At 39.0% G+C, this 27,447-nt stretch overlaps 1 protein-coding gene across 1 annotated transcript; it reads right to left on the bottom strand.

Annotated features, from left to right (window-relative positions):
- Positions 1-800: 800 nt before the first annotated feature.
- Positions 801-26,775, bottom strand: LOC140132923 (cytosolic non-specific dipeptidase-like). The gene is made up of 12 exons (XM_072152347.1): positions 26,628-26,775; positions 22,580-22,690; positions 20,779-20,922; positions 20,507-20,669; positions 18,429-18,511; positions 15,280-15,477; positions 13,931-14,015; positions 9,439-9,599; positions 6,405-6,569; positions 4,644-4,785; positions 2,928-3,075; positions 801-1,316 (listed from the first exon to the last, which is right to left on the bottom strand). Exons 1-12 carry the CDS (start codon positions 26,628-26,630, stop codon positions 1,253-1,255), a joined length of 1,467 nt encoding a protein of 488 aa, XP_072008448.1. The 5' UTR covers positions 26,631-26,775; the 3' UTR covers positions 801-1,252.
- Between the last annotated feature and the right edge of the window lie 672 nt (positions 26,776-27,447).

The following is a 27,447-nucleotide window of genomic DNA, read 5'->3' as shown; positions in this document are numbered from 1 at the left end:
TTTGCATATTAAACTAGATGGAATTTAACTGCTGCTTTGGAGGGGCTGATGGTCCCTGTTCACTTTTAGGAAGGGTGACTTCATGTGATGCTTCCTGTGAGTAAGTAGTAGAGGGGAGCCTTGTGGGTGTCTCCTGCAAAGAATAGTTAGAGAACAGGGGAGCCCTTTCACTTATCAGTCCTTCTTTCTCAGTCTGTGATTCTGTAGAACTTTCCGAGTCATTTATTGCACCTCAAGCTTTATCATAGACTTTTCTGCAGCAACGCTCCCCAGTCTCTGCTCTCCAGACACTATCTTTACAGAAAGAAAGCTGTTACCCATCAGTCTTCACAGACTAAACTTCAGGTAATTGTTTCACTACTGGTTTCTACTACTTATTCTATGCTCCTTCATGTGAAGACAGCTGCCAGGCTGGTCACTGTATAGTCCTGTATGCACTATGCATTGTTCAGTGGATTTAATTGTAGAAATCTCACTGGATTTGCTGCTACATTACCTGGAAAGAGAACACAAAGCATCATGGGAAATAAGGGCAGCTTTTAACTAACTTTGTTTTAGTGCAAAGAAAGGAAGGTTGGCCCCCGTGGTGTCGCCTACATACCTCCGATTAGAATAGAAAATGGCATAATTCTGGAAGGAAAAAGGTGAGCAGCACAATTTGGACATCATTCTGTTTGTTTTGAAAGGGGGAATCACATATTACAATTTGGTACAAATCATTGTGATATCATAATTACACTTTAATTATCCTGTTGTGGTAGCGTTTTCAATTTCTTGGTACAAATAATTGTATGATGCAGTTTAATATGCTAAATGTACTTCGTTTATTATTTTTGCACAGATTAGTAATTAGATAAATTGTTAAAGCCCAACAAAACATTAAGGAATGGATAACAGATAAACCTTTTCACAAATCTTTCCAGCTGTATACAGATCACAAAGACTAGTATTATAACATTGCCTTAACATGCTGAAAATGTTGTCTATAATGTACTAATGGTAGAATAAGTATTGCATTCATGTGAAAAGATTATATATATAAGATATGTATCTGTATCAATTAGATACTTTGGTAACATTATGATAATTTTACCTGTTCCCTTTGTTATGATGTTGAACAGTGCTAATAACTATGCAGAACATTAACTGTTTATTGCGTAAATGTATTTATTCACAATTGCTAATATAGCACATATGGGTGACGTAGCAAGGCAGAACAGAGTACATGTTGGATTTCAGTGGTAGAGTAGGATCAGAAGGATGGAAGTTCTTTGAGAAAGGAAGCATATAGTTTTGTTCCTTCAATGTAATTGTACCTATAAAGCAAATATATGTATTATTAAAAGCAAGCAACACTTTCAGTCCCTGCTTACAAAATCTGTTCATATGAATCTGCTGTTGTCCTCCAACTTTATTATCTGTCTGATTTATGTGCATTTATAGTATGGTATTATATGGTCAATTTTCACCCATTTACAGGGGTTCCCTAAGAAACATATTTCTTTGGAACTGAGACACTGCTCCAGAGCCACAGTGAAGCCAGGAGGTGGGATCAGCTTCCTCCAGCTGTCTCACATGGTCCTCTTCCATGTGGCGCTGCATAGCACATCCCCTTGCCCTAGGACTTCCCTGCCCCCAGTTTAGGTCTGTGCACAGACAGTGGAGTGGAGACTTTTGTTTGGGCACAGTGTCAGCCAGAGCCACTTGAAGAAAGTAGGCACAATTTACAAAATGAAGAGTTTAGTTTACTTAATTTCCCATTATATATATACGATATAGCTCAGCAGCCATTTTCTATGCCCTACACTGAGACCAGAACATGGCTGACACACAGCCAAGGTCTGAAGTGGCGGATACCGCGTCTATCTTCTAGGCTTAGGATGCTATACAGTACAATCCGGTGAGTCTCCCTTCATGTGAATATAGAGTGATGATTATTGTGTCCATAATGAACCAACACTATTGGATCGCCACATGTGATTAATACCTATGTGCACTAGATCTACAACAGATCTCCCTTTATGTATATATATAAAGTGATGCTTATTATGTCTAGCATAAACCAACACCGTTTGATCACCAATTGAGATAAATACCTATGTGCACCATATCTGTAACAGGTCCCCATCCGATGGTCTGTCCACTAACAGCATTTAAACAGTGCCTAATTATCTCCCACAAGTAGAAGGTCATTTTTATGCATATAATTTTATACATATGTTTTTTCATTCCAGTTTCCTACAGGTGCGAAACAACGATTACTCCTGCATAATACTACCGCTGTTTCACATGGGAAGTCTATAAAGAAGCTCCTCAATTTACATACATACAGACTGCATTTGTGTATTTTCTATTCTCTACGTATTGTGTGAATATTTGACATATATGAATTTCTGTGCATCTATTAATGATACTGTATATATTTTCAACAGCATCTGTGGAAGGTCTTTTTGACCGAAACGTCATGTATATGTATTAAAGCCCCTCCTCAATATTTTGCAAAGTATCTGCCTGGCCATGTAATCACGCTGGTGAGTTCTCACCAAACTCTAACTGGGTTTCATAGATCTCTATAGCGGCAGTGATCCGGCCACCAATTTTGCCGCCAGATCACAGCCCCCATAACGGTCATGTATATAAAGCCTAAATCGTGCCTGACATATAAAAGACATCCCATATGTTTGAAGTGCAATGACGATAACAGTACATATGTGTGCTGTTTTGCCTAATAGTTCTTTGCAGTAATATCTAAGAATATAGGTTCTATAAAATACATCCATATTTTAATAAGTTGTGACCGCCATGTTTCCAATATGACTGAAAAAGGAAATAATTCTGGATTTTGGTAAAGATCAAGAAACTGTTAAAATGCACATTTTACATCATGTTGAGCTTCTCTTTGGATTAAAAGAAATACAAAAACTTACACACTTATTTTTTCATTCTGGCCATGAGGAGCATCATCTGGTCCTCCAACACCAAGTAACATAACACCTTTTCCTAAAACATCCTCAAAATTTTTCGCAATTGGAATTGTACCTCCTGCACGAATCATGTCTGCATCAACATTGAACACTAATGGAAAGACAGCAAATTATTTTAGATACAGTTAAGTAACATTATAACTGTTAAAGGGGGTACCATAAAGACAGAAGTGCTTTTGACCACTTAAAGACGGGGTCGGTTCCTGACTGCTTGTTTGCTCTTCACAGAAAAATTTATATTTTTGGACCTGTCACAACTTTTTGACTGGTGAGATTCCAGCTTACATTCAACTCAGTTTGCCCTTATACCGCTAAAATAATAGGCACCTACAGTTCAGAATATCTGTGTCTATTGTTTTTTAAATCATTGAACAGGTTTTAAGAAATTATTATTAATTTAGTGGGTCCATGTCTGACAGATGTCAAGGTTTTAAGAGAACCAAACTATCAAGTGAACTTTTAGGTAGAACAGGGAAAACAAATCTGCCACTTTGAGATTGACTATTTAAACTAAGCATACCTCGGTGTAGTTAACCGCATTTGATTATTGATAAAACCTTGTTCTTTCTGCAAAATAAAGCATTTCAAATTATGCATGCATGCTCATCACTTGAAAAGGGAAAAGTAGAAGGTTTTATCGATAATCAAAAAGAGATTCTGTATTACCATGTAGTCAGCTACAACAAGGTATGCTTAGTTAAAATTCAATTTCAGAGTGGTACTTTCAGCAAATAATTCATATTGTTAGTTTAATGAAAAGTGATACCATTTTCCAGTATACTTTCTGTATCAATCCTTTATGGCAGTGATGGCAAACCTTTTAGGGAGAGAGTGCCGAAACTAGAAGCAAAAGCCACATATTTTTCACAAAGTTCCAAATGCTGATCTAAAGTAACTCAAAGGTTTCAAACATATTGGCGTCCAGAGGACACCAATGCAGTAGGAAGAAGGAGAAATTTGGATTATTATTGTAGGTTCCCTTAACAGGATGTATCATAGGTCTGGAGAAGGGTCTACAATCATAATCCAGCTCTGTCCACAGGAGGAGGTCTTGAGTCCTGAATGGTGAACTTTGTGCTGGGTGATGTGCATAGGTTCGCCACCACTGCCTTATGGTTTTCTAACTCTCATCTTGCTGACATCCTGTAGAAAGCTTCATTGTTTACTTCCAGTGGATAGAAATCTCTCCCTGGTCATGTGATGTCACACAGGTTCATTAGCCGTTACTATCACACATCTATGATTATGCAATAATAACGAGCCGTGCACCTATGTGACATCACATGACCAGGGACCAGTATTTATCGATAGCAAACAAACAATTAAGTTTCCTGTAGAATGACAGCAAGTAGCTATGTGGAAAACCTCTAGGAATTGATACAGAAAGTATATTGGAAAATTATATAATTTATTACACAAACATTATAAATTAGTTGCTGATAGTGAACAACCCCTTTAACTATAAACAATACATACAAATTTGAAGTGGTTTTTCTCCAATTCCAGATGTGCAAATATAAAAAAGTCCATAGCAGGCATAGGCAAAATTTTAGAAGGGGTGAGAAAAAAGACATGCACAAATGTCCTGACTAAAGATGATTAAATATGATTCACATTCCATTACTCATTTCTATTATTCGATGCATATTTCTACATTACCTCTTTTGACTGCTTTCTGAGCAGCCAGATATTGGGGTTCACTCATATTTGCTAACCAGGGCTGTGCACCAATGACCATGGAGACTTTCATCTTGTTGGGACTCTTCCGTTCTGCAAATTTGCTTTCCAAGTAATCAGACACCTAGTAATACAAATAGTAAGAATACCACATTGTAATTGGTAAAAGTCACAGATCCCTTTCAATTGATGAATTCTAGAGTTCCATAAGGCTGAGTTTACATCTTTGTTAAAGGTTTGAATTAAAACCTCCATTGCAGATTCCAATATTTTTATAAAATTTGAGACACTATTTCATTCTTGTAACAGATTTCTCTTTGTTACTGGAAAGTTTAATAAGTAATTGTGTCTGATGATGCATAGATCAAGGGTGCTAAGGTCAGCCTAACACCTGTGCTGCTGCACTACAATCACAACCACTTGTCCCTTCGGAGGCCCCTGTCACTAATAGGAATTTTTAAAAGGAAAAGTATTTGATTCGGCCAGAACATGTTGTTTGAGTACTATAATTGTAGCTCAAACTGGCTATTACATCCCACTAGCAGAAAGCCAAGATAAATCTTTAAGCATCCCTGGAAAGTATGTCATGACTTTGCTGTATCTTTTAAGGGGCTACACACATGTCCCAGGACATGACTGCAATGATCATGTGTCATCTATGTAATGTCATTAATCCCAGAGTACCCATTGATCCTTGCAATATATGTTACATTTCAAATTACCAGTAGTGTGGACCCCCAGAATCTATTTCACTGTCGGGACCTTGACATCCCAGAGACTAGTGGTGCACAACAAAGCTACTTCAAGGGGCATTTTCAGAGCACTATAGGGGAGAGTTATCACTGATTTATCGCAGCGGTGAAATAATTAAAATACTTGTGCAGTGCAAGAATTTGCTATTAAAATAGCGATTTCACCACCACCTCCACGCATGCCTTCTTTTGAAAAACCGGCCTGGTGTAGTTTTGTTCACCAGCCGTGCCGCCCATCAGATACATCAAGAGGCCTAAGCCACGAGGACGTGACGCAACAGGTGGGGTTCCTTTTACCACAGCCGACCTACACTCCTACCCCCGTCTGCTCTGCCTCATACCTACTCAGGTTTACCCATTTCTTATGCACTTTTTTCATTGGTTGTAGATCGTTAATACTAGCATTGTCTAGGTTACTGCTTGTCCGCTGTGGTTTACCCCTGGGTCTGGGACTCTGTTCCCTGATCCTCCTGGGGGACAGATGTGCTCTTGTCAGCACTATTTTAAGTGTTTTTATTCTTCATGGGTGTATTTACATATTTGGCTTAATAAAATTCATTTGTTGCATTATAATTGCATCACTTTCTCTTGTTGTTAATTCATTGCTCTTTTGATGCATTTTGTAAATCTTTAATTATTTACTGCTGTGCCATCCCTTTGTTTATGGATATGTGGTATCTGGCACCGCCAACATATGATAATTCTTCCTTTGAGTGTAGACAGACAGAAAATAATCTTACAGTGACACCTGCAGCTGTGCAGGAACACTCTTTTTGGGGCTAAATGACAAACGTCTTCACATTCCACTTGTCTGCAGAAGTAAAGAAGTGAAAGTAACATGCTGTCCACTTGGCTGTATCTTATAAGCAGGAACGGGGCAGCAACTAGAAGCAGAACAAGAAAGGACTTCTGCACCACTTATCTACATTCCTATGAAATTTGTATACTAAATAAGAATGCAGCCTTTTGTAGCAGTTACTGTATAACATACCTGCTTTTCTACAACAGATGGATTCATGTTAGGAACTTGTCGAATTGAGAACTTTCCAATAACCTTTGCAGGTATGACTGTTTTTGTACCAGATCCAGAAAATGCTCCTTCGATTCCGTGTATTGACAAAGAAGGAAACCGCCATCTGTGCATAAGTAGCTCCTCCTAAAAATGAAAGAAAAAACTGAATTTTAAAATTCATCATAGATAACAGTTCTTCTGTATCCACAATGTTAGGCCAATTTTGGCGCAAATCTGTGCAAAAGTCTCCAGCTCACTCAGAGAGCTGTTTTTATGTGGTAATTAAAAGGTTACTAAAAGCCTTTTTTTGATTCTCTTTAAGGAGAACAATGCGCCACAATTAATGCACAACAATGAGCCTTGAGTGCAGAACAGTGATACATCTGGCCCAAGGTCTATATTAATACACCATTTAACTGGTTCACGACCGTCGGGTCACGCTGCATGGAGAGGGCTCACGAGCTGAGCCCTCTCCATAGCCGGTAAGTCTTTGCTGCATATTACAGCAAAGACTTACCGGTAACATCTGCGATCGGTGTTATCAGAGCGATCGGTGCCGGCAAAGCATGGGCGCCGCCATCTTGCCTAGGATCGTCGCTCCCCTTGACGTCATTGGGGAGCGGCGATCCGTCTCCATGGTCTTCGTTTTAGTCTCGGCTATTTCATTTTAACCCCTTCATTACAATGTGCTGATAGCACATTGTAATGAACGAGGAGGAAAATCCCCATATACTGCCATACTGTAGTATTGCAGTATATGATAGGATCGATCAGACAACCTTGGGTTAAAGTACCCTAGGGAGTCTGAAAAATAGTAAAAGGAAAAATAAAAAAAAGTTTAAAAAAAAAATTCAAATCACCCCCCTTTCCCTAAAACTGACATAAATATAAATAAACAGTAAAAATCATAAACACATTAGGTATCGACGCATCCGGTAATGCCCGATCTATCAAAATATATTAACGTTTTTTCAATGCGTTTAACCCCGTAACAGAAAATAGTACCCAAATTCGAAAATAGCACTTTTTTGCCATTTTGAAAAATATAAAAAATATCTATAAAGAGTGATCAAAAGGTCGTACAGTCCTAAAAATGATATAATTGAAAATAATATCAAATGTCGCAAAAAATGACACCACCCACAGCTCCATACAGTTTTAAAAAGTTAATAGCGCCAGAAGATGGCAAAATGAAAAAAAAAAATTTTGTAGAGGAGGTTTTAATTTTTGTAAACGTATGAAAACATTATAAAACCTATACAAATTTGGTATCCCCGTAATCGTACCAACCCAAAGAATAAAGTAGATGCGTCATTTGGGGCGCTCAGTGAAAGCCGTAATATCCAAGCCCATGAGAATGGCGCAAATGTGTTTTTTCACCATTTTCACCATTTTTTTCCCGCTTCCCAGTACATGTCATGGAATATTCAATACCATCACTATGAAGTGCAATTTGTTACGCAGAAAACAAGCCATCACACAGCTCTTTACGTGTAAAAATGAAAAAGTTATAGATTTTTGAACGTGGGGAGTGAAAAATGGAAATGAAAAAACAGGAAAGGGCCCGGTCCTTAACCGGTTAAAAAAGAAAAATGTCCCCCATACACAGGCACAAATAAGAACCAGACAAAAGAAAACGATGATAAAGATCTGAATTTCTTTTTTTTTTTTTTTTTTTTTAAATTTTGGCTTAAAATACAGATGCAATACTGACCAAGGCCACTCTTATATTGAACATCCAATATATACAAGGCAAAACATATTCTCATTACAGGCAGTCCCCGGGTTATGTGTACAAGGTAGGTTCTGTCGGTTTGTTCTTAAGTTGAATTTGTATGTAAGTCGAAACAGTATAATGTATAATTGTAAACCCAGCAAATATTTGGTCTCTGTGACAAATGGATTTTAAAAATTTTGGATTGTCATAAGAACCAGGTTTAACAATGAAGTTAAATCGCAGACATCATTAATAACTGTTACAGCTGATCATTGTAGCCTGGGGCTATGGTATAGTAAATTACCAACATCCAGAGGTCCGTTTGTAACTAGGGGTCGTCTGTAAGTTGGTTGTTCTGAAGTCAGGGACGGCCTGTATTCCTTTTCTCCGTTTTTGTGCTACTACTGGTTTCGACATACAAGTGTGAATGAGGCCTTATTTTGATAGAATAAACCTATCAGTTTCAATTTAGGCTAAATGAAAGGGTATTAATCAACAGAGAGCGCACAGACAAAAACATGGGGGAAATTGATCATTGTGGATACAGTTTTCTGCTGTACTAATGTCTCACAGTGTTTCAGATAATTTACAGAAATATTTTCAACTTTTTTTAAACATTTGTAGCCCAATTACTATACCATAGCCCCAGGGTACAGTGATCAGCTGTAACAGTTATCAATGATGTCTGCGATTTACCTTTATTGTTAAACCTGGTTCTTATGACAATCCAAAATTTTTAAAATCCATTTGTCACAGAGACCAAATTTTTGAGTGAATACAGAGGTAGTAAACAAATTTAGGAAGTGTGACTTAAAAATGTTTCAAATGTAGATGCAAATCCACTCCAGTTCCCTCCCTCGTGTGCATGAGGCGGAGTCTCGGTTTTTTATGCCACGGTCTGTCATTTTTAACTGATCACTACACTGGTTTGCCCCATCCAGGAGTTCAGTATGTGTGGTGTAGTTGTCAGCAGTTCAGAGTATACACAGCAGAGAGACACAAAGCTCAGCAGCACAGCGTCACACAAGAATCCAAGATGGCGGCCACCCGACCCCAAGTCAGAAGTTACAGGGTTGTTTCTAGGGGCAACTGAAAATGAGTAGTGCAGGACTGATAGAGACAGGTTGGACTTATATCTGTGAAATGCTGTATTTTGTTAATAACAGTGAATTAGAGAATGTTCCTTTGTTACCCTGAATACATATAAGAAACTTGTCTTCGTGGAAATTAATTGCAGTTATTTTTCTATGATCTTCATTAATTGTGCAAGAAGTAACATAGGTTCATATTACTTACCTTTGTGTTATGTAAAAATGTATTTACTCCTGTGTCTCTCTTCAGGTCTTTCAGATCGAATACGAGATCTTTGTATAAATCTTTTTCTTGTTCGTTAAGAGGCAAAACGTCATCATAAATTCCTGGGATCAGAATTTTTCCATTCACATCTGCAAGCACACCTGCAAAAGGATACACATGGATTGTATTACAAAATACAGAACATCAGATGACTTACAGGAACATTTCAATTATTCAATATAATTTTCATTGTGATGTTTGATGTAAAACAATGGTTATCTCGCTTTGTCCCACTTACATAAGCATTGTGTATGACATATTTCCTCATGATAATTGCAAAAATATGACATATTTCCTCATGATAATTGCAAAAATTGTTCAGAGATGTTTTGCCATCTCTCTAAACTGGTCTACTGTGATCTATTTATTATGTATCTTTAGTCATTTGACCATTGGTGGACTTTTCCTGTGTATTGGTGGACTTTTTCTGTTGTCTTCTTAAATTGATTTGTTTTATTTGATCTAATAAAGTGTTATTTTATGCTTTCTACATTTTGGTTTTTTTCCTATTTTGTGGTGTTACTAGAGAAGAGTGTTATTATGAAATGTCCTGCCCCTCCCCTCCATCTATCACACCTTCTATCTTCCAATCATCTATCTATCCATCTCCTATCTATATATTGATCTATCTCATATCTATGTATGTAAAACTGCAGCAGAGCAAATGGAGAAGATTGAAAACTTGCAGAGGCACAGACCACATTATCACTGCTCTCTCTCCTGCAGCAGAGCAAATGGAGAAGATTGAAAACTTGCAGAGGCACTGACCACATTATCACTGCTCTCTCTCTCTCTCTCTCTCTCTCTCTCTCTCCTGTCTGCCATTTCCTACTGCCATGAGGTGAAGGGGAGACTGTGGATTATTTGTTTATATACAAGTGTAGGAAAAGCTGAGGCTGTACAGTGAAAGATAAGAGTGTAGACGTTTGGTTGTTACATTAGTTAGAGCTCCTGGCAGCACATGGATGCTATGAGGAGAATAAGCTGAGTACAGGAAGAGAGGGGGGGGGGGTCTCGCATGTATATTCTCACAAAGTATTCAGCTCAGTGTGGATAATAAATGCCTAGCAATGGCCATCTGAGGAGGAAGGCTGCTGAATACCAGTAAAAGGATCAACATTCAAGTTACTAATCCAATTGCAGAATGGCTTAAAATTGACTACCCTACAACATATCAAAAGTTTTTTTAAAATGACAGGTACTCTTTAAAGTGACAGGTAAAAAAGGTCACAGAGTTCGAGAGCACTAAAGCGATTTTGATGCGATTTACATCATGCACCACACTTCAGAAGGTCCGTTTAGGGATGTCCCTGGATGCAGTCTGCGATGTGAATGTGACTTCAGTGCTAAATTCTCCACCTCTGTAACTTTATGCAACCAGTTTACTTCTCACTTCAAAGTAGAATTTCTGTATGATGCCACCACAATGGGCCAGAAAGCAAATATGATATAAATAGTGTTATGTTGTGTGACAGCCTTTTAGGCATGGACAGTGGCGTAACCTGAAGCTGATGGACCACCGATTATAATATATGATTTATAGTACTAGTCTTCTCGTAAAGGAAAGTGTCACCTCTTGGGCCCAGTTGTGACCGCACCCTCTGCACCCGCTTAAGGTACACCCATGTTAATGGATTATTAGGTACATTTCTGCTGGCAGGTTCACTTTAAAGTATAACTAAACTTTTAACAAAATGACATCAATTAATTAGTGCAGATGATAATAGTCGACTTTGTAATATACTTTTTGTAACCACTTAGTCACACGGCCTGGAAAGGCTCTAGTGACCGAGCATTTTTAGCTCATTTTCGTAAGCGCCGGTTTAAAGGAAACCTACCACCACAAATCTACCTATTAAGGTAGATCTGGTTGTAGGTGCCTCTAATGAATGTAAGGATAGCCCATTTACGGGCTAATCTTTTAGTCCCCTTTATCTTTTTTAATCTTTAATTGTGGTAGTATGCTAATTTACCAAAGATGCTATTGGGGTATGGAGTAGCCTGAGCTGAGGTTACACGGCGCAGATACTCCACTCCCCAGTAGCCTCCTTGATCCTCCTATGTCTGCAAAGCCGGCGTTCTGCGCATGTGTAGCACGCAGGCCGCCGACTGCGTGGTCTCGGGTCTGAAGCCGGAGCTACTGCGCATGCACTACTCCGCCAAGTCTATAGAGCCGGCGGCAATGAACCGCATCTCCTTTCTCCCTAGGGTCTCTGGTTGTCTCTGACAGGACTGCAGCAACGTCTAAAGATGTTGCTGCAGACTCGGAACCAGGTCCCAGACAAATTTATGTAAAAAAGGTTTATATGTCCTTTTTCTGCTTTTAGTAGTTTTGCTAAATAAGCTAAACCTCCAGTACTCTAATGAATAATAAAGGATCTGCTTATGTTTCAATTCATTTAACTATTTACAAAATATTTAAAAACAGTCTCTGCATAGTTCAGAATCTTCAAGTGAAATTTTGTACACTGTCTTTCAGAAACACTTCTCACAGGAGAAGAAAGTAGAAGAAAAAAATAGACAATGATGAGTATTTTAACCCCTTAACGCTCTGCGCCGTAGCTGTACGGCGCAGAGGTATAAGGGATGTATGAAGAGGGCTCACGGGCTGAGTCCTCTTCATACAAAGGTGGGGGTTTTTGCATATTGCACAAAACCCCCACCGCTAATACCGCGGTCGGTGCTTGCACCGATCGCGGCTATTAACCCCTTCAACGCCGCCAGCAAAGTCGCCGGCGGCGTTTAAAAGACGGCGGCGCGCGGGCGCGGACATCTTTTTTCCGATCGCCACGCCCCCGAACGTCATCGGGGGGCGGCGATCGGTTGCCATGGTAGCCTCGTGTCTTCTTTTGACACGAGGCTATCTGGCAGCTGCAGATTCGTTACAATGAGCCAGTGGCTCATTGTAATGAATGTGCTGCAAAAATGCCCTATATTGCAATACAGAAGTATTGCAGTATATGGTAGGAGCGATCTGACCATCTAGGGTTAATGTACCCTAGATGGTCTAAAAGATAGTGAAAAAAAAAATAAAAAAAAAGTTTAAAAATAAAAAAAATTAATAAAATATTAAAAGTTCAAATCACCCCCCTTTCCCTAGAACGGATATAAAACATAATAAACAGTAAAAATCACAAACATATTAGGTATCACCGCGTCCCAAAATGCCCGATCTATCAAAATATAAAAACGGTTACAGGCGGCGGTGACCTCCGAGGCGGGAAATGGCGCCCAAATGTCCGAAATGCGACTTTTACACCTTTTTACATAACATAAAAAATGAACTAAAAAATGATCAAAATGTCGCACAGACCTCAAAATGGTAGCTATGAAAACTTCGCCTCATTTCGCAAAAAATGACACCTCACACAGCTCTGTGCGCCAAAGTATGAAAAAGTTATTAGCGTCAGAAGATGGCAAAATTTTTTTTTCTTTTTTGTACACATTCGTTTAATTTTTGAAAATGTATTAAAACACAATAAAACCTATATAAATTTGGTATCACCGCGATCGCACCGAACCAAAGAATAAAGTAGGCGTATTATTTGGAGCGAAGAGTGAAAGTCGTAAAAACTGAGCCCACAAGAACGTGACGCACATGCGTTTTTTTTTCAATTTTTCCACATTTGGAATTTTTTTTCAGCTTCGCAGTACACGGCATGTTAAAATAAATAACATTACGGGAAAGTAAAATTTGTTACGCACAAAATAAGCCCTCACACAGGTCTGTACACGGAAAAATGAAAAAGTTATGGATTTTTGAAGTTGGAGAGCGAGAAATGAGCCGGAAAACCCTCCGTCTTTAAGGGGTTAACCTTATATATTACGAAGTTTACTTTTATCACCTGTACTTTTAATTTCTGAAATATAATAAAAAACTCTTTGGGTTTATTTATACTTTAAAGGATTTTACAGGCACTTTAACCACAAATGACCAATCCATTGGATAGGGTGTGAGACGCAGCCCCCCGGCCAATCACTGGTGTATGCCGACACATCGCTACAGAGCAGGAAGCATACAGCTCTGTTAGTAGTGCATTGGTTGGATGGCAGAACTCCAGGTACAGCTCTCAAGGATTTGTACAACAGGGTGTTTCCCCAGGAAAAAATACTAATGATTTTTCCAATGGATAAAATGCCCAAAAAGCCCTTTTAAAGGGTCTGGTGCCAAAAACCATCTGAAACATCTGAGTTTTGGAGGCCTTGAGAAAAGAAGAAATGTTCTAAACCACACTATTAATTTTAAAATTGTTATGCATTTTTGGATAGCCAAAAATTGTGACTGAAGACAGAAAAGAGATTTTTTGAGGTTATAAATAGCCAAAGTAGACAGCCTGAATATTGGAATTACCATTGCTGTTTGTATGCAATGTTGTAGAAAGGGCTCTTAGGATTTAGATGCCAGTACAGTATGTAAATATGTTTGCATTACCCAGTAAATATACTAAATCACTCATGGCTTCATATACTGTTCCTCCAAAACCTCCAGAGTGAAGATCCCGCCTTGCACCTTCCACCTACATGAAGATAGAGACAAATGGAGATTATGTTATAATGCAAATCTATGGTAGAGTATACCACACTGTTTATCAAAACAGTGCAAGTGTGAGTGAGTTAAATGCAATATATACCCCAGAGTCATGTTGTGTATTTTTACATTGCATCTATTAACAACTAAAATAGTTTATCTTTTACTGTTTCTTTTACATTTTTTTGGTGTGGCTTCTGTAGATTATTATTTTAACACTTACTGGATTTTTTTTGTTCTCTTTGCAGATATACCAATCTGAGAAGCCACTTAATGCCTCAATGTGCATCTCTTATATCTTATCTTAACTGGTTAAAAACACTATTTATCAGACAGATTAAAGGAGCTTTAAGCGGATTAATAAAGTTTTTAGTGTCTGAACTAATTACAATCGCTTGCATCTCCTGAATTATCACTTAATTATCTAGGCATAAATGAAGTTAAAGTAATTCTACCGTCAAAATCATAGGTCAAGGCACTGTGACTGCGGTAATCTTCTTATAACTTTTATCCATGTTCTCCTTCTAAATCAACTATTAAAATGATACTAATGAGCCAGAAGGACTCTGGGGGTCATTACCGGAGTCTGCCGGAGTCCCTCTGTACATGTTGTTACACTGTACAGGAGAACTTCCCACTCCTACTGAGTGAAATCACAGCAGGCAAGGCGGGGGGACAGTAAAGCAGCCTGTGAAGCAAAGAGGGGATCTGGTCTCACCCCCCAGAGCCATTCTGGTTCATTAGCATAATTAAAAGTTGATTTTGGAAGAAGGGGGCCATGAATAACAAATATAGGAAGATTACCCCAGTCACAGTGCCTGGATCTATGAGTAATTGTTCCTCGTTTATCAATCTTGACTTTGATGGTAGATTTCCTTTTAAACTTCTTCCTTATCTTCATATTTTTTTAACGATTTCACTGCAAGTGACTGGATTGACTATGAGAAGCACATAAGATAAACCAAGTTAAATCTTTACTTTAAACCTATCAGGAAAGGGATTTGTAGCCCAAAATGGAGGCAATGAAATTAAATAAATATTCAAGGGTGTAACAGACTTGTTGTCTAGAAAATGTTTCTATAGCTTTTGTTACCAATTCATATACCATTGTTTTCCTCACTGAGTGAATGAGAAAATCCATAGCCACCTTTAAACCTTTTTCCCTTCAAGTACCGTATCAGTGGCGCTCTCTGCTTATTAGTCAAATGGTTATGTGTGTCATGTTCTCATTATTAACTACATTAATAGCATACCTCTATGAAAAAGTAGCAATTTCCTCGGGCTCCATATGTAATGCCAGGTTTTGTGCTGAGCCAGGGGGTATCTGTTACCACAATATAGTCAACATTAGAGAAAAAAGTGTCCTTTTTGTCTTCAACAAGTTGCTCCAGTCCATTTGAACCTACTTCCTCCATTCCTTCAATAAAGAGCTTCACGTTTACTGGAAGGCCCTAAAAACGTAAGTATATGATATAATATGGTATAAAGCATTTCTTAATTCTAAGTAAAAAATGAATAGTACTTTCCTATGACATACAGTATGATTGCTACAGCAAAGTTTAAACACACAGGTATCTGATCAATCCTAAACATCTGCTTCTTGCACACCCACAGTGTCAAAATAAATTGGTGTATCTGTCATCTGCATGATTATTGATCTGGTATGCATTCGATTTTGCTCCTCATATTTGCTTCTAGTTATATCCCATGTTATTTCTATGGAAAAGGGTAATCTTGTATTTATTTGCCAGCACAGGAGTAAATGTGTATACCGGTATCTAATATATAAAACTGAGTGTCCCTTCCCCATTCAGGTCCAACAGAGTTCACCATCTTTTTTGTGGTGCATGTTAAGCATAGGGCGTGTGACACAATTTAAAGGAAACCTACCACTTGAAGTGGAAGGTGTAAGATGGGAATACCGAGCACCAGCTCATGGTGAGCTGGTGCCGGAGCTTATTTTTGTTACTGTTTTAAACCGCTGTATCGCGGTTTAAAACACTTTTTAAACTTTATAGCCGAAGTGCGCCTACATAGGAAGTGAATGAGAGCCGCGGGCACGGTCGCGCGCATGGTGCGCCGAGCGCGTACCTCCGTGCGCCGAAGCAGCTTCGGCTATAAAGTTTAAAAAGTGTTTTAAACCGCGATACAGCGGTTTAAAACACTAACAAAAATAAGCTCCGGCACCAGCTCACCCTGAGCTGGTGCTCGGTATGTCCTTCTTATACCTGCCACTTCAAGTGGTAGGTTTCCTTTAAAAGTTAAATACCGTGCTCTGTCCGAATCAGTGGGACCGTCTCACTGCACACCCCCTAATTTGTGTTACATGGAAGCCAGCGCAGCTGCACCACAAAACTGGTTGTGTACGCCACAATCCCAGCGCACACATTTCTTAAATACCTGTGCAAGCCGTTTTAGCCACGAAAAAGGTACATAGTCTGACAAAATTGTGCAGCATGACCCTTAGTAAATGAGCCCAATTGTCCTCTGCCCCTGTGGGAGTGAGGGTGATGCCACACCTGGCGTTTTAAACGTGTTTTTGGCCCATTTTTAAGCATCTGGTTTTGACCAGTTTTAATTAAGATAAGTGGTAAAGCCTGTAAAAAACTGCACGCGTTTTCAAGAAAAGCATGCGTTTTTTGGCGGACTGCTTAAAAATGGACCAAAAACTGTTTCAAAATGCCATGTGTGGCATCACCCTTAGAAGCTGAGCTGTAATTGGTTGCTGTTGGACATTGTCAGAGACAGAAACGGACAGAAACAGCCACAGTCAGAGACACTCGGAGACATAAATTGTCACAGACACTCAGAGAAAGAAACGGACAGAGACAGTCAGAAACAGACAGACATAGTCAGAGACATTCAGAAACAGACAGACCTAGTCAGAGACACTCAGAAACAGACAGACATAGTCAGAGACACTCAGAAACAGACAGACATAGTCAGAGACACTCAGAGACAGAAACGGTCAGAGACAGTCAAAGGCAGAGACAGTCATAGACAGAAATGGACCGGAACAGCCATAAACAGAAATGGTCAGAGACAGAGATGGTCGGAGACAGTTGGAGACAGAGACGGACAGACAATCAGAGACACTTAGAGACAGAAGTGAACAGAGACAGTGTGAGTCACTCAGAGACAGAAACGGTCAGACGCAGACAGAAACGGTTATAGACACTCAGAGACAGAAACAGTCAGAGGCAGACAGAGACAAAGCCAGACAGTCAGAGTGAGAGAGGCAGTCAGAAAAAAAGATAGATATAAAATGTTTGTTAACTAGAGATGAGCGAGTATACTCGTCGGATGAGTATCTCGCCGGCTCGAGATCGAGCATTAAATTAATAAAAGAGAATGGGTTAGCAATAGAGATGAGCGAGCACTAAAATAAATTTTTTCACTGAAAGAAAACATAAAAAAGAACAGTGCAGAATAACACATTACACATGTTTACAGATGTTTTCCTTGTAAGAACACATTGAAATAACACTATTCTTCACATTGCAGGTGTTTGCGCGTGTCTTCCGCTAAGTTAGGAGATGTGCGCGAACATCTGGAATGTGAAGAATAGTGTTCTTTAAATGTGTTCTGCACTTAAATGGTCCTGTGTTTTTATTCTATTCTTCACTTTGCAGATGTGCGCGCACATCTCTGAATTTATCTGAAGACACGCGCAAACACCTGCAATGTGAAGAATAGAATAAAAACAGTGAAAACAGTGAACACAGGACCATTTAAGTGCAGAACACATTGAAAGAACAATATTCTTCACATTCCAGATGTGCAAAGTGAAGAATAGTGTTATTTCAATGTGTTCTTACAAGGAAAACATCTGTAAACATGTGTAATGTGTTATTCTGCACTGTTCTTTTTTATGTTTTCTTTCAGTGAAAAAGTGTATTTTAGTGCTCGCTCATCTCTATTGCTAACCCATTCATATGTTATAGCTAAGAGCAGATCAGCAGATCTTTACTATCAATTCCTGGAGCTATAGCTAGTATATTTATATGTGTATATATATATATATATATATATATATATACGCAGATCTGATCCTAGTGATCCAATATAGTTTTGCTGGAGTGAGGGTTTACCAGCAACACACCAGTGGAGGAACATATACTTTTTTTCTCATTTATATGAAGGCTCAAAGTTTTCACACACATCTGTATATTATGAAAAAAATAACCATCATCGAATGAAACGTCAACAAATTTCTTCCAACAAATTTTTTCCAACAATAAGCCAACAGAATGGTTATGTAGGAAATATTACAATGTTGGGTGAAGAAGTGGCATAGGCTCCTAGCATTATAGATAGCTATGATGATGGAAATGAGAGACAAAATCTTGTATATATTCTGTATTTTTTTTTTTGCTAATTAATGAGATACTAAATGACATACAAATTTCTTAGCAGATTCTACAGCATGCAGCAAAGCTAGAATTTGTCCTTTGTCATCAGAAGTTCCTCTCCCATACAGATTACCTATAAAATAAGAGAACATACACATGTATTTTTAATACCTTCCTAACATATTAACTCTTACGTTTTTGATTTCTTTAAAAAGCAATTAATTAAAATCATCTTATAATCACCCATACAAGGAATAGCCTTACTTTGTTTTACAAAAAAAATATTTGTTACAGTACAGTACAGTAAAATGTAATCTAATTTAAATGTAATGTATTGAGAAACTTTTAAAAAAGCTATTTCTGCAATGAAGTAGGAAAGAAATTTACATGTGAACTTGTTTTTTGTGTTGTATGTTAACTGTACTATTATGTGACAGTGTCAGCAAAGATCTGTGGAGTAAGCTTAGGAGATAAACCCACACCATACACGGTGGATAGTACCTAAGCAGAGGTGGCCAGTCAGTGTGTCCAGTGTGTATATTTGCTTCTCAATAAATATGTAGGTCACATACACACTTGAACTAGTTACTGTGAATGACAGATAAACCTATATATATGAGTTTACCACCAGTTTTACCAGTCTGTACCATAGATGCTATATAAAAATAACTGTGATCACCTAGGGCGCTACCCTCGCCTCCCATCCTGTGTCGCAGTCTGGGCACTTAGTAGCAAGCCACAATATGTGTATCTTTAAGATACACATATCGCTGGTTGCTGTGCGCAGCCAGAGCCCTCTATGACCCAGGCTGCCGACGTCATTGCTCAGGTACTGGTGGCGCCTGGGTCATATAGTGAGCGATTGCCGGTGACGCGGGACAGACCATGCGGTTCCAGGAAGCGCATATAGGTAAGTATTTTATTTTATTTTTTTTTCAGGCTGGCTATGTACACTACAGGGGGGGGGGCAGGCTGGCTATATACACTACAGGGGGCTGGCTATATACACTACATACACAACAGGGGGCAGGCTGGCTATACACTACAGGGGGACTGGCTATTTACTACAGAGGGGACAGACTGGCTATATACTACAGGGGGCTGGCTATACACTACACTGGGGGCAGGCTGGCTATATACTACGTTGTTGCTGGCTGGCTATAAACTGGGGGGCAGGGGACGGGCTGGCTATATATTATGGGGCTGGCTGGCTATATATACTGGAGATGTGTGCTGGGGCTACCAAATTATATGGTAGTATATATTATATTATATTGTTGGGTTGCAATGTTTTATCTGTATATGCAGGGGGCACTTAGCTGTTCTGGGGAACCTTATATTGACTGTGTTTTTTTAGGGACGGAGTGTGGAGATGTTCTCCAGAGGTCACAGTCATCCCAGAGGCAAATTCTGCAAAGATAAGTGACGCCTGGTAGAAGTTTCCATGACGTTCTCTACCTGATGAAGAAGGATTGGCAACAATGAGGAGACTACAGGATGAAGAACTGGATGGACCAGGCCAACACAGATATAGAAGGAGACAGAGGCAGCCTAAAAGTAAGTGATGTCTGTGTCGGAGTGCAGACCAGATGTGCAGTATTTTTAATGCTGGTATATATTGATGTTATGTGTGTGGTAAATAAATTTTTGGTCTGTAAGTACAGAATATTTTTATGTGCTGATTATTCATTGCTGGTAAATATTTATATGTGCGGCCCAGTCATTGATATCTATGTGTTTGGTATATTCATTGCTGCAATATATTTATGTGTTTGCTTTATTCTTTGCAAGTTTATATTATTGGTATACGCATTGCAGGTATTTTCACTGGAGGGACATATTTTTATATTTTACGCTATATTCACCGCTAGGAGGTCTTATTGTAGATGTTCCCATAGCAGTTGGCCACTTAGATTTCTTTATTATTATTTTTAATGCGACAAATGTCATTTTTCCCTAATTCAGCTTCATCTCGACCCTAGTTACAACTATTAAAGTTTTGTCAAATTTATTTTTTATAAACAATATAACATTAACAATATAGGGTATGGCATCTATTTAAATGGAGATAATCCATAATTGTTAAGAAAAATCAAGACATGTGACAAATATTAGATATATGACTTGCCATCTTTCTCTTCCAGGACGTAGGGATCAGTTTTCCATCCGTCAGCTTTTTTTGCAGGCTGTACATCCATATGTCCATAGAAACAGACAGTTGGTTTGTTTGTGTCATTTCCAAACTCTGCAAGAATTACCGGTGGTAGAGGGAGCTTTTTCCCAGAGGAATACTGAAAGTAAATGTTTTTTTTTATAATTAAATGAAGAATTCTAAGAATATTCTAGCATTATACAAAAATGGAAGACGTCCTATTTTGGAAGATGATGCAGTATTCTGACCTCTTGTTCCCCCAGTTCTGCCATCTCCACTGTTCCGCCAATCTGTAAGATGTAGTCCTTTGTCACTTGCATCATGTGTAAAACTTGGTCTCTTTTGGATGGGTCACTAGAATCACTTTCTATTGCTACCCAATCCTTCAATCTCTGGTGGAAAGAAAATCATATTTAGATTACTGGAATAATCATCTTACATTTTTCACATTTAGTTAGGGAAGTTAGGGAATAAATGTCTTATTACTGGAGAATTAAACACAAGAATATTACCACAAAGCTCCCCCAATTGTTTGAGGGTTCTATGAGACTGTTGGAAAGTGTTGTCACCTTCTTGTTATTCTTTGGATAGGGAATAAGTCAAACCACTTAAGGTATGTGCCAGTATGTTCCCAAGCAGCTGAACACCTTCCAGATTTTGTTTCTCTGAGATGTAAATTGGTTGTTTAAATTCATGTAAGTGGAGATTTTAACACTGAAGTTAATCTCTCTCTTCCTCAGAAAGCTCAATTCATTGTAATTGATGGTCCAGCATCCAGAGATATCACTAAACAGATCTTCTGAAGTCTGATGCACTATGTCAATCACAGAGGAGGAGGCATTCAGAGCTGCCCCCCCCCCCCCTTGACTTCAGTGTTAAACTCCCCTTCTCCTTGACTTTATACAAGCAATTTACATCTCACTTCTGAGTTGATTTTCTGGATGATGCCACCACACTGAAGGTGTTATGCTTTTTGACAATATACTGGTTGTGGTTTTTTAGGCCAATTGCCGATGACAGGTTCCCTTTAAGCTGTAAACTACTTTGTAGCAGTTGTGATATTCCTCATGTACTACAGTCCATTTTAGTATTTTTTCCCATTTGGGATTGTTCACAATATGAAGATTGAATAAAATGCCCTGTTATATTCACTCATGTCAACAGACATATAACAAGCCCTATGTACAGCACTCTGATGATACAATAAACTGAAAGTTCAGATTGGCTCAAACATCCCCCTATTCCATTCACTCAAACTGTGGTGGGTAGATATGTAGCACTGTCTCATCTGCAGATTGCCACTAAAAATGTGTGGAAAAACAATTTTGTATGTGCATATTTACTGTATAAACCTTGAGATTGTAGACAAGTGTTGGATGCTGCTATTTATATTATTATAAATTATTATTATTATATTTCCGAGCATCTGCCCTAAGCTACCAAATGCAGCATTCATAACAAGCAGGAGACGCCAGGAAATTGTTGGCCATGTATTGGTTAAAACCCACCGCACCCATAATATCATTTGTTTAGAAAAAGCTAGTGCTATGTTCAAAAGAATATGGGGACCATGGCTGGACACTGCTGGACTTCCCTAAGTTCATGTTTGGCGCAGTCCCTTATCGCTGTCTATGTAATCTACTGCTGTCTGTTATTAATGTGCTAATACCGAAGGTGTATCGTCAAATGGACTACTCGTAATATTTGCTGTGTATAAGCTGTAATTCTGGTTAGTTTGGGGGGTGGGGGGGGGTGTTTAAGTGAGAGTAGGGGGTGGGAAAGGGGTTTTGTCTGTACCTGCCAGTTGTGGACACAAGACATGGGTAGGTGTAATGAATGAATCCTTAAATCTCCATTACCATGTAGTGGAAATAGACCAAGCAGAACCATGACACCATACCAAATAGTTCTGACTTGTCTAGGACATGTCCTAGGTGTGGAAATTCGCAAAATTAACCTTATTTCACAACATTTTTTGTACAGCTCTTTTAAATCTAGTAAAATATAATAAAAGTGGCTTAGAAATGATTCATGAACAACAAAACTCACCTGAATATATTCATGCTGATGATCATCAATGTGCTTAAATAAGGGATCGTCTGGCGTTGGAGATAGGAGAGCATGACTAAATAGCAGAGATACAATGGATACTAGAAAAAGCTATGAAACAAGAAATGAATTAAGCACATAGTTAACACAGTTAAATGTTTACTTAAAAAACATAAATCAATTGTACAGTATATTCAGTAAAACTTAATTCTTAAACTGTTTCTACGATATAAGCTTAATTCTGGTACTGTATATATGCAATAAGCTTGGTTATATGTAGTAAGTTTTGTTCTGATAAACCCTTTGTGCAATTAACTTGGTTCTAGTACAGTATGGATTTTCCCTGTTACTTATGCATTGAGGCTTCAGCTCTGGACCTTCTGGACCCAAGCTGTAGACATCAGATAGTATAGTAGGTCTACATTATTGTCAGGATCGGTGGTAGTGGATCTTCTGTACCAACGCGGACGATGGCGTAAGCTGACACCTGGGACCAGAGTCTAAGTGGTACCCGGTTTTCACCAGAGCCCGCCACAAAGCAGGTTGCCCTTGTTGCGGTTTAGGACCACCAGGTCATTCCAAAGGCACGACTTTGTCCGCAGTGGTGGCCAAGGCGTTGTACAGAAACGTAAGGCAAACTCGTGGTTGGGGAGGACGAGACAGGCAGCACAGGATCAGAGTTGGGGACTTAGTGGTAGGTCAGGACAGGAAGCACAGGATCAGAGTGAGGGACGTAGCGGTAGGTCAGGACAGGCAGCACGGGATCGGAGTCAGGAACAGAATCGAGGTCACAGCAGGAATTCGGGATAATCGTAGAGGGCTTGGAATACAGCTCTCTCTCAGGCATGGAAGCACAAAGATCCGGCAGGGGACACAGGAAGGGGCTGGAATTTATCAGGGCAGGCAACTGGCCGACGGCAATTATCCGCAGCACAGACATCGCGGGGACCGCTGCTGGAGCCAAGACAGGTTAGTTACTGGGGCACACGGAGGTACACAGGTGTGCCTGCGACTCGTGACAATTATTTAACTTGAAAAAAAATCTAGAGTTGATGTGTAGGATTGACATGAGCCCTCCATAAAAATAGTTGCAATTGAATTATGGAAATTTGCTCACTACAGATGAGTACAAATTTCTCAGCACCGATTTAAGCATCTGCAGCGAAGTTTGACCACCAACAATTAAAAGCCACTGGGGGATATTTATGAATGCTTCTATTCCATTTTTTGGCATAGAAGCGCTGATATAGCAACCACGCTACCTCCAGGCCATGCAAGTGTGGAGAGAGCGCAAAATGGAACAAAATGGAGTGGGCAGGCCCCGTTGCCTGCGTGACCTTTCGTTTGCAGATTTTTATACAAAACTACGCCCGGTCAGCCGCGTCGCCCAACGGATACATCAAGAGGCCACTTGATGTATTTGGCGGGACATGGGAGGGGTGGGGGTGTCCGGTATAATATGTGGCTGCTATAGCATGGCCGCTATAATACGCATGAGTGCCGGCATATGATAAATTTCCCCCAACATCTTTGTAACCTGTGAAGCACGCCCCGATTATTGTAATTTTTCCTGGGTCCTACCCTGGTATCATTCAAACTGCCGGTGACGTCAGCTGGCAGCCTGCAAGTCAAGATTTCCATACTGCCAGATGATATAACTGGCAGTCTAAACAATGCCAGTGCAGGACTCGGGAAAAATTACAATAGTTGGGGTGTGACTAAATTCGCAGCCCCATGAGCCTGGCTCATTTGCATATTTTGTGTTGCTTTTTCCAGAATGCTGCTGTCCTATGATATGATAAAATATTCTCCGAAATGACAGAACACAATGAAATTGTAAGTGGTAAGAGTCAACCATCAGTATATTTGATGGTAGATGTCCTTTAACTAGTTAAAAGATTACTGCTCCTCTGGTGGACAATCCCTCAATAATTGTTCCTGTCAACAACTTATAATGGCTGGTAATATAGTAATATAGAAATGGCGACGTAGTTTCTTATCAGAACCACACAATTTTTTCCGTATGTGATCATTTTTTTATATTTATGGTCAGAGATGAATTCAACTGGTTTTCATAATAAGCTGCCATGTATGAGTATATGCAATACGAGTATATGAGTATATGCCCCCATTTATCAAAAACAGTGCAAACTGTGCAGGATATGCCAGATCCATCAATTGTGGCGCACATTCTTCATGAATCTGACGCTCCCTGCTACTCCTTTGACAGAATTCACCAACTTTTTGGAAACTGCATGATAAATGTGGTGCACGGTCTGACTGTGCACCGGAACGCTCCTTTCAGTGCAGAATTTTGTGTTGCATCAGGTATAGTGCAGCCGTGACACAGATCTGTTGCGGACACTTTATAAATACATGTACAAAAAAGAATATACAAAATCAAACAAAAAACTGTTGCAGGGACTTTGATAAATGTGGGCCAATATCTGTCCATTATATAATAATGTATTCACCCATTTAAGCAGTAAGGATAGCTAGATGCAGCTGCCTATGATATCACCCATAGAAAACAGGATATTCTACTCATTTAACCTCTCACTCATCACCCAGAAAAACAACAGTATTGTATAGGACATTATAGAGCACTGAAGAGTATTGATTACAGCTTTAGGATTATGGTTACTTGTATATTTAAAGGAAATCTACAATCAAAATCAAGCATGATAAACCAGGGGAATGTACTCATAGATCCAGGCACTGTGATCTGTGTGAACTGTGTTTTGATCTTATATTTGTTATCCATGGCCTCTTTCCTTCTGATATCAGTTTTAAAATTAGGCTAATGAGCCAGAAAGGCTCTAGATGGTGTTACCATAGCCGCTCCATATTGCAGCTTCACCACTTGCTCCCTAAGCACTTCCCCCTCTGCCTGTTGTAATTTCCTGGCAGCAGAGGGTGTTTCAGCACACAGTGGGTAGAGGGAAGTGCTCCGCACACACTGTAACAGCTTGTGAAACTACATCATGCAGGGTCTCTGTTAATGCCCCAGAGACCTTCAGGCTCATTAGCATAATTTTGAAAGTTGACTTTAGAATGAAGGAGGCCATGGATAACATCCATGGTGTCTGGATTTATGACTTATATTCCTGGTTTATCATGCTTGATTCTGAAGGTATATTTTAATTTATGAAACCAAGTATATATAACATTGCAAATGGGAGAGAAATATTTATTTTGTTAAAAATGTTATGTAAATTAAAGGGAATCTGTCAGCAGTTGTGAACATGCAAAGCTACAGACAGTGTTAGATATAAGTTCTGGAGAGTTGTTATTCTGATCTTATTATATGCAGTAACAGCAGGACTATAAAAAAAAGTTTACTCTTTTTTTAAACCAGGTCTGCAGCATTAAGATCTGTAGACCCATTGGTTTCATGCACTGAGAAACAGCTTTAACTTTAACCTTTAATCCTACAGCACATTTGGGACTTTTTTTCTTTTAACATACATATGTAGGTATATAGATATAGATATCTGTATATAGATGTAAATATCTTCCATATAGAAGAGGATTATTCCAGAACAAAAGTTTCTGATACCCTAACTTATAAACCAAATTATATACCCAGTAATGTATTATGTTTTTATGTGAACTTTCTGATTTTTGGCTTTAATTCAGTGTTTAGATTTCCTGCCAGACAATATTCCTTCCCGGATTCAGTTAGTTATTTATGACCTATTTCCATAATGAATATTGGTTTTCAAAGAACAAGTTTGACTTAGTTCAGACTGATGTCCTAGTAAACAAAATACTGTACATGTCTGTGCTGCCAATCCAAACACAAGAATATCATGGGGAAGATTTATGGGGCAATGTCAAATAAACAACCGTAAGGAAATGTTTCTGTTCAGTCATTGTTTAAATGCTACTATTATAACTAAAAACTCTGAAAGTAAAAAACGATTGGCTTTGTTGAAATGTAGCTACATCCAGAAGAATATACTGACCTAAATAAAATTTAAGAAACTGTTACTTTACATACAAGCCATAAGATACAAATAAGCAAAATATAAAATCTGTCTGTTACCATGGTTGGAGTGCTGTCCCGTCTTGATCTGGATCACCGCTGGATGTTAGTCAGAGATTTGTGACTTCTTATATGCTTTTGTGACAAGCCACTCCTTTGTTCCAGTCATCTCCTACTAAAGCAGGTCTTGTATCAGCAGTAAGATAAAGTGAGTGATACTAATTACTTGGTTAATAATCTCTTAAATGTAAGTATTCATCTGGCAATACATTCATTACCAAATTTGCACTACAATTGTTTTACATAATGGGGTACATTTACTAAGAATGTGGGAAACTGCACTTAAAGTGCTCTACCTGTGTATAACTCTCTGTGCGACAGATTCATTAAGAACGTGTGCCAGAAATCATGAATTTATCGCTTACCTGCACTGGCCTGACAGAGTTCACCAACTTTTTGTGGTGCACCTTTAACATAGGGCGTGCAACAGACTTTGCATGTTAAATCCGGCGCTCAGGCCAACTGAGCATCGGAACGCACTCTAATTTGTGTCGCATGGTGGCTAGTGCAGCTGCACCACAAAAGAGTCCCGTGCAACTCAATAGTGGCAACTCAATAGTGGCATGGACGCTTCTTAAATACCTGTGACTATGTGTCCATAGTCTGTCAGAAAACAGGCACAAAGCCCTTAGTTAATGTAACCCTGTCTTCAAAAAACAAACCAGACATACTCATCAGACAGCTCATCATTCCGATTCTGGCAGTGGTCTTATTTAATGTTGACACGGCAGGATTGGCTAGAAAAAAAGACTTATAATTAGTAGGCTAAAGTATGGAGACAGGGGGGTTATTTACTAAGGTTCCGCGTGCGCACTTTTGT

Source organism: Engystomops pustulosus, chromosome 5 (genome assembly GCF_040894005.1).
Source record: "Engystomops pustulosus chromosome 5, aEngPut4.maternal, whole genome shotgun sequence".
NCBI lineage: Eukaryota > Metazoa > Chordata > Amphibia > Anura > Leptodactylidae > Engystomops > Engystomops pustulosus.
The sequence above is the reverse complement of the archived record's forward strand: the minus strand, read 5'-3'. Positions and strand labels throughout refer to the sequence as shown.

Bases quoted from the DNA above. Each gene is read 5' to 3' on its own strand.
- LOC140132923 (XM_072152347.1), bottom strand. The intron at 20,670-20,778 runs GTCAGAATACTG...ATTTACTTTCAG, and splicing joins CAGAACTGGGGGAACAAGAG to TATTCCTCTGGGAAAAAGCT. The intron at 14,016-15,279 runs GTATGCTATTAA...ATCTTCATGTAG, and splicing joins ATTGCTACTTTTTCATAGAG to GTGGAAGGTGCAAGGCGGGA.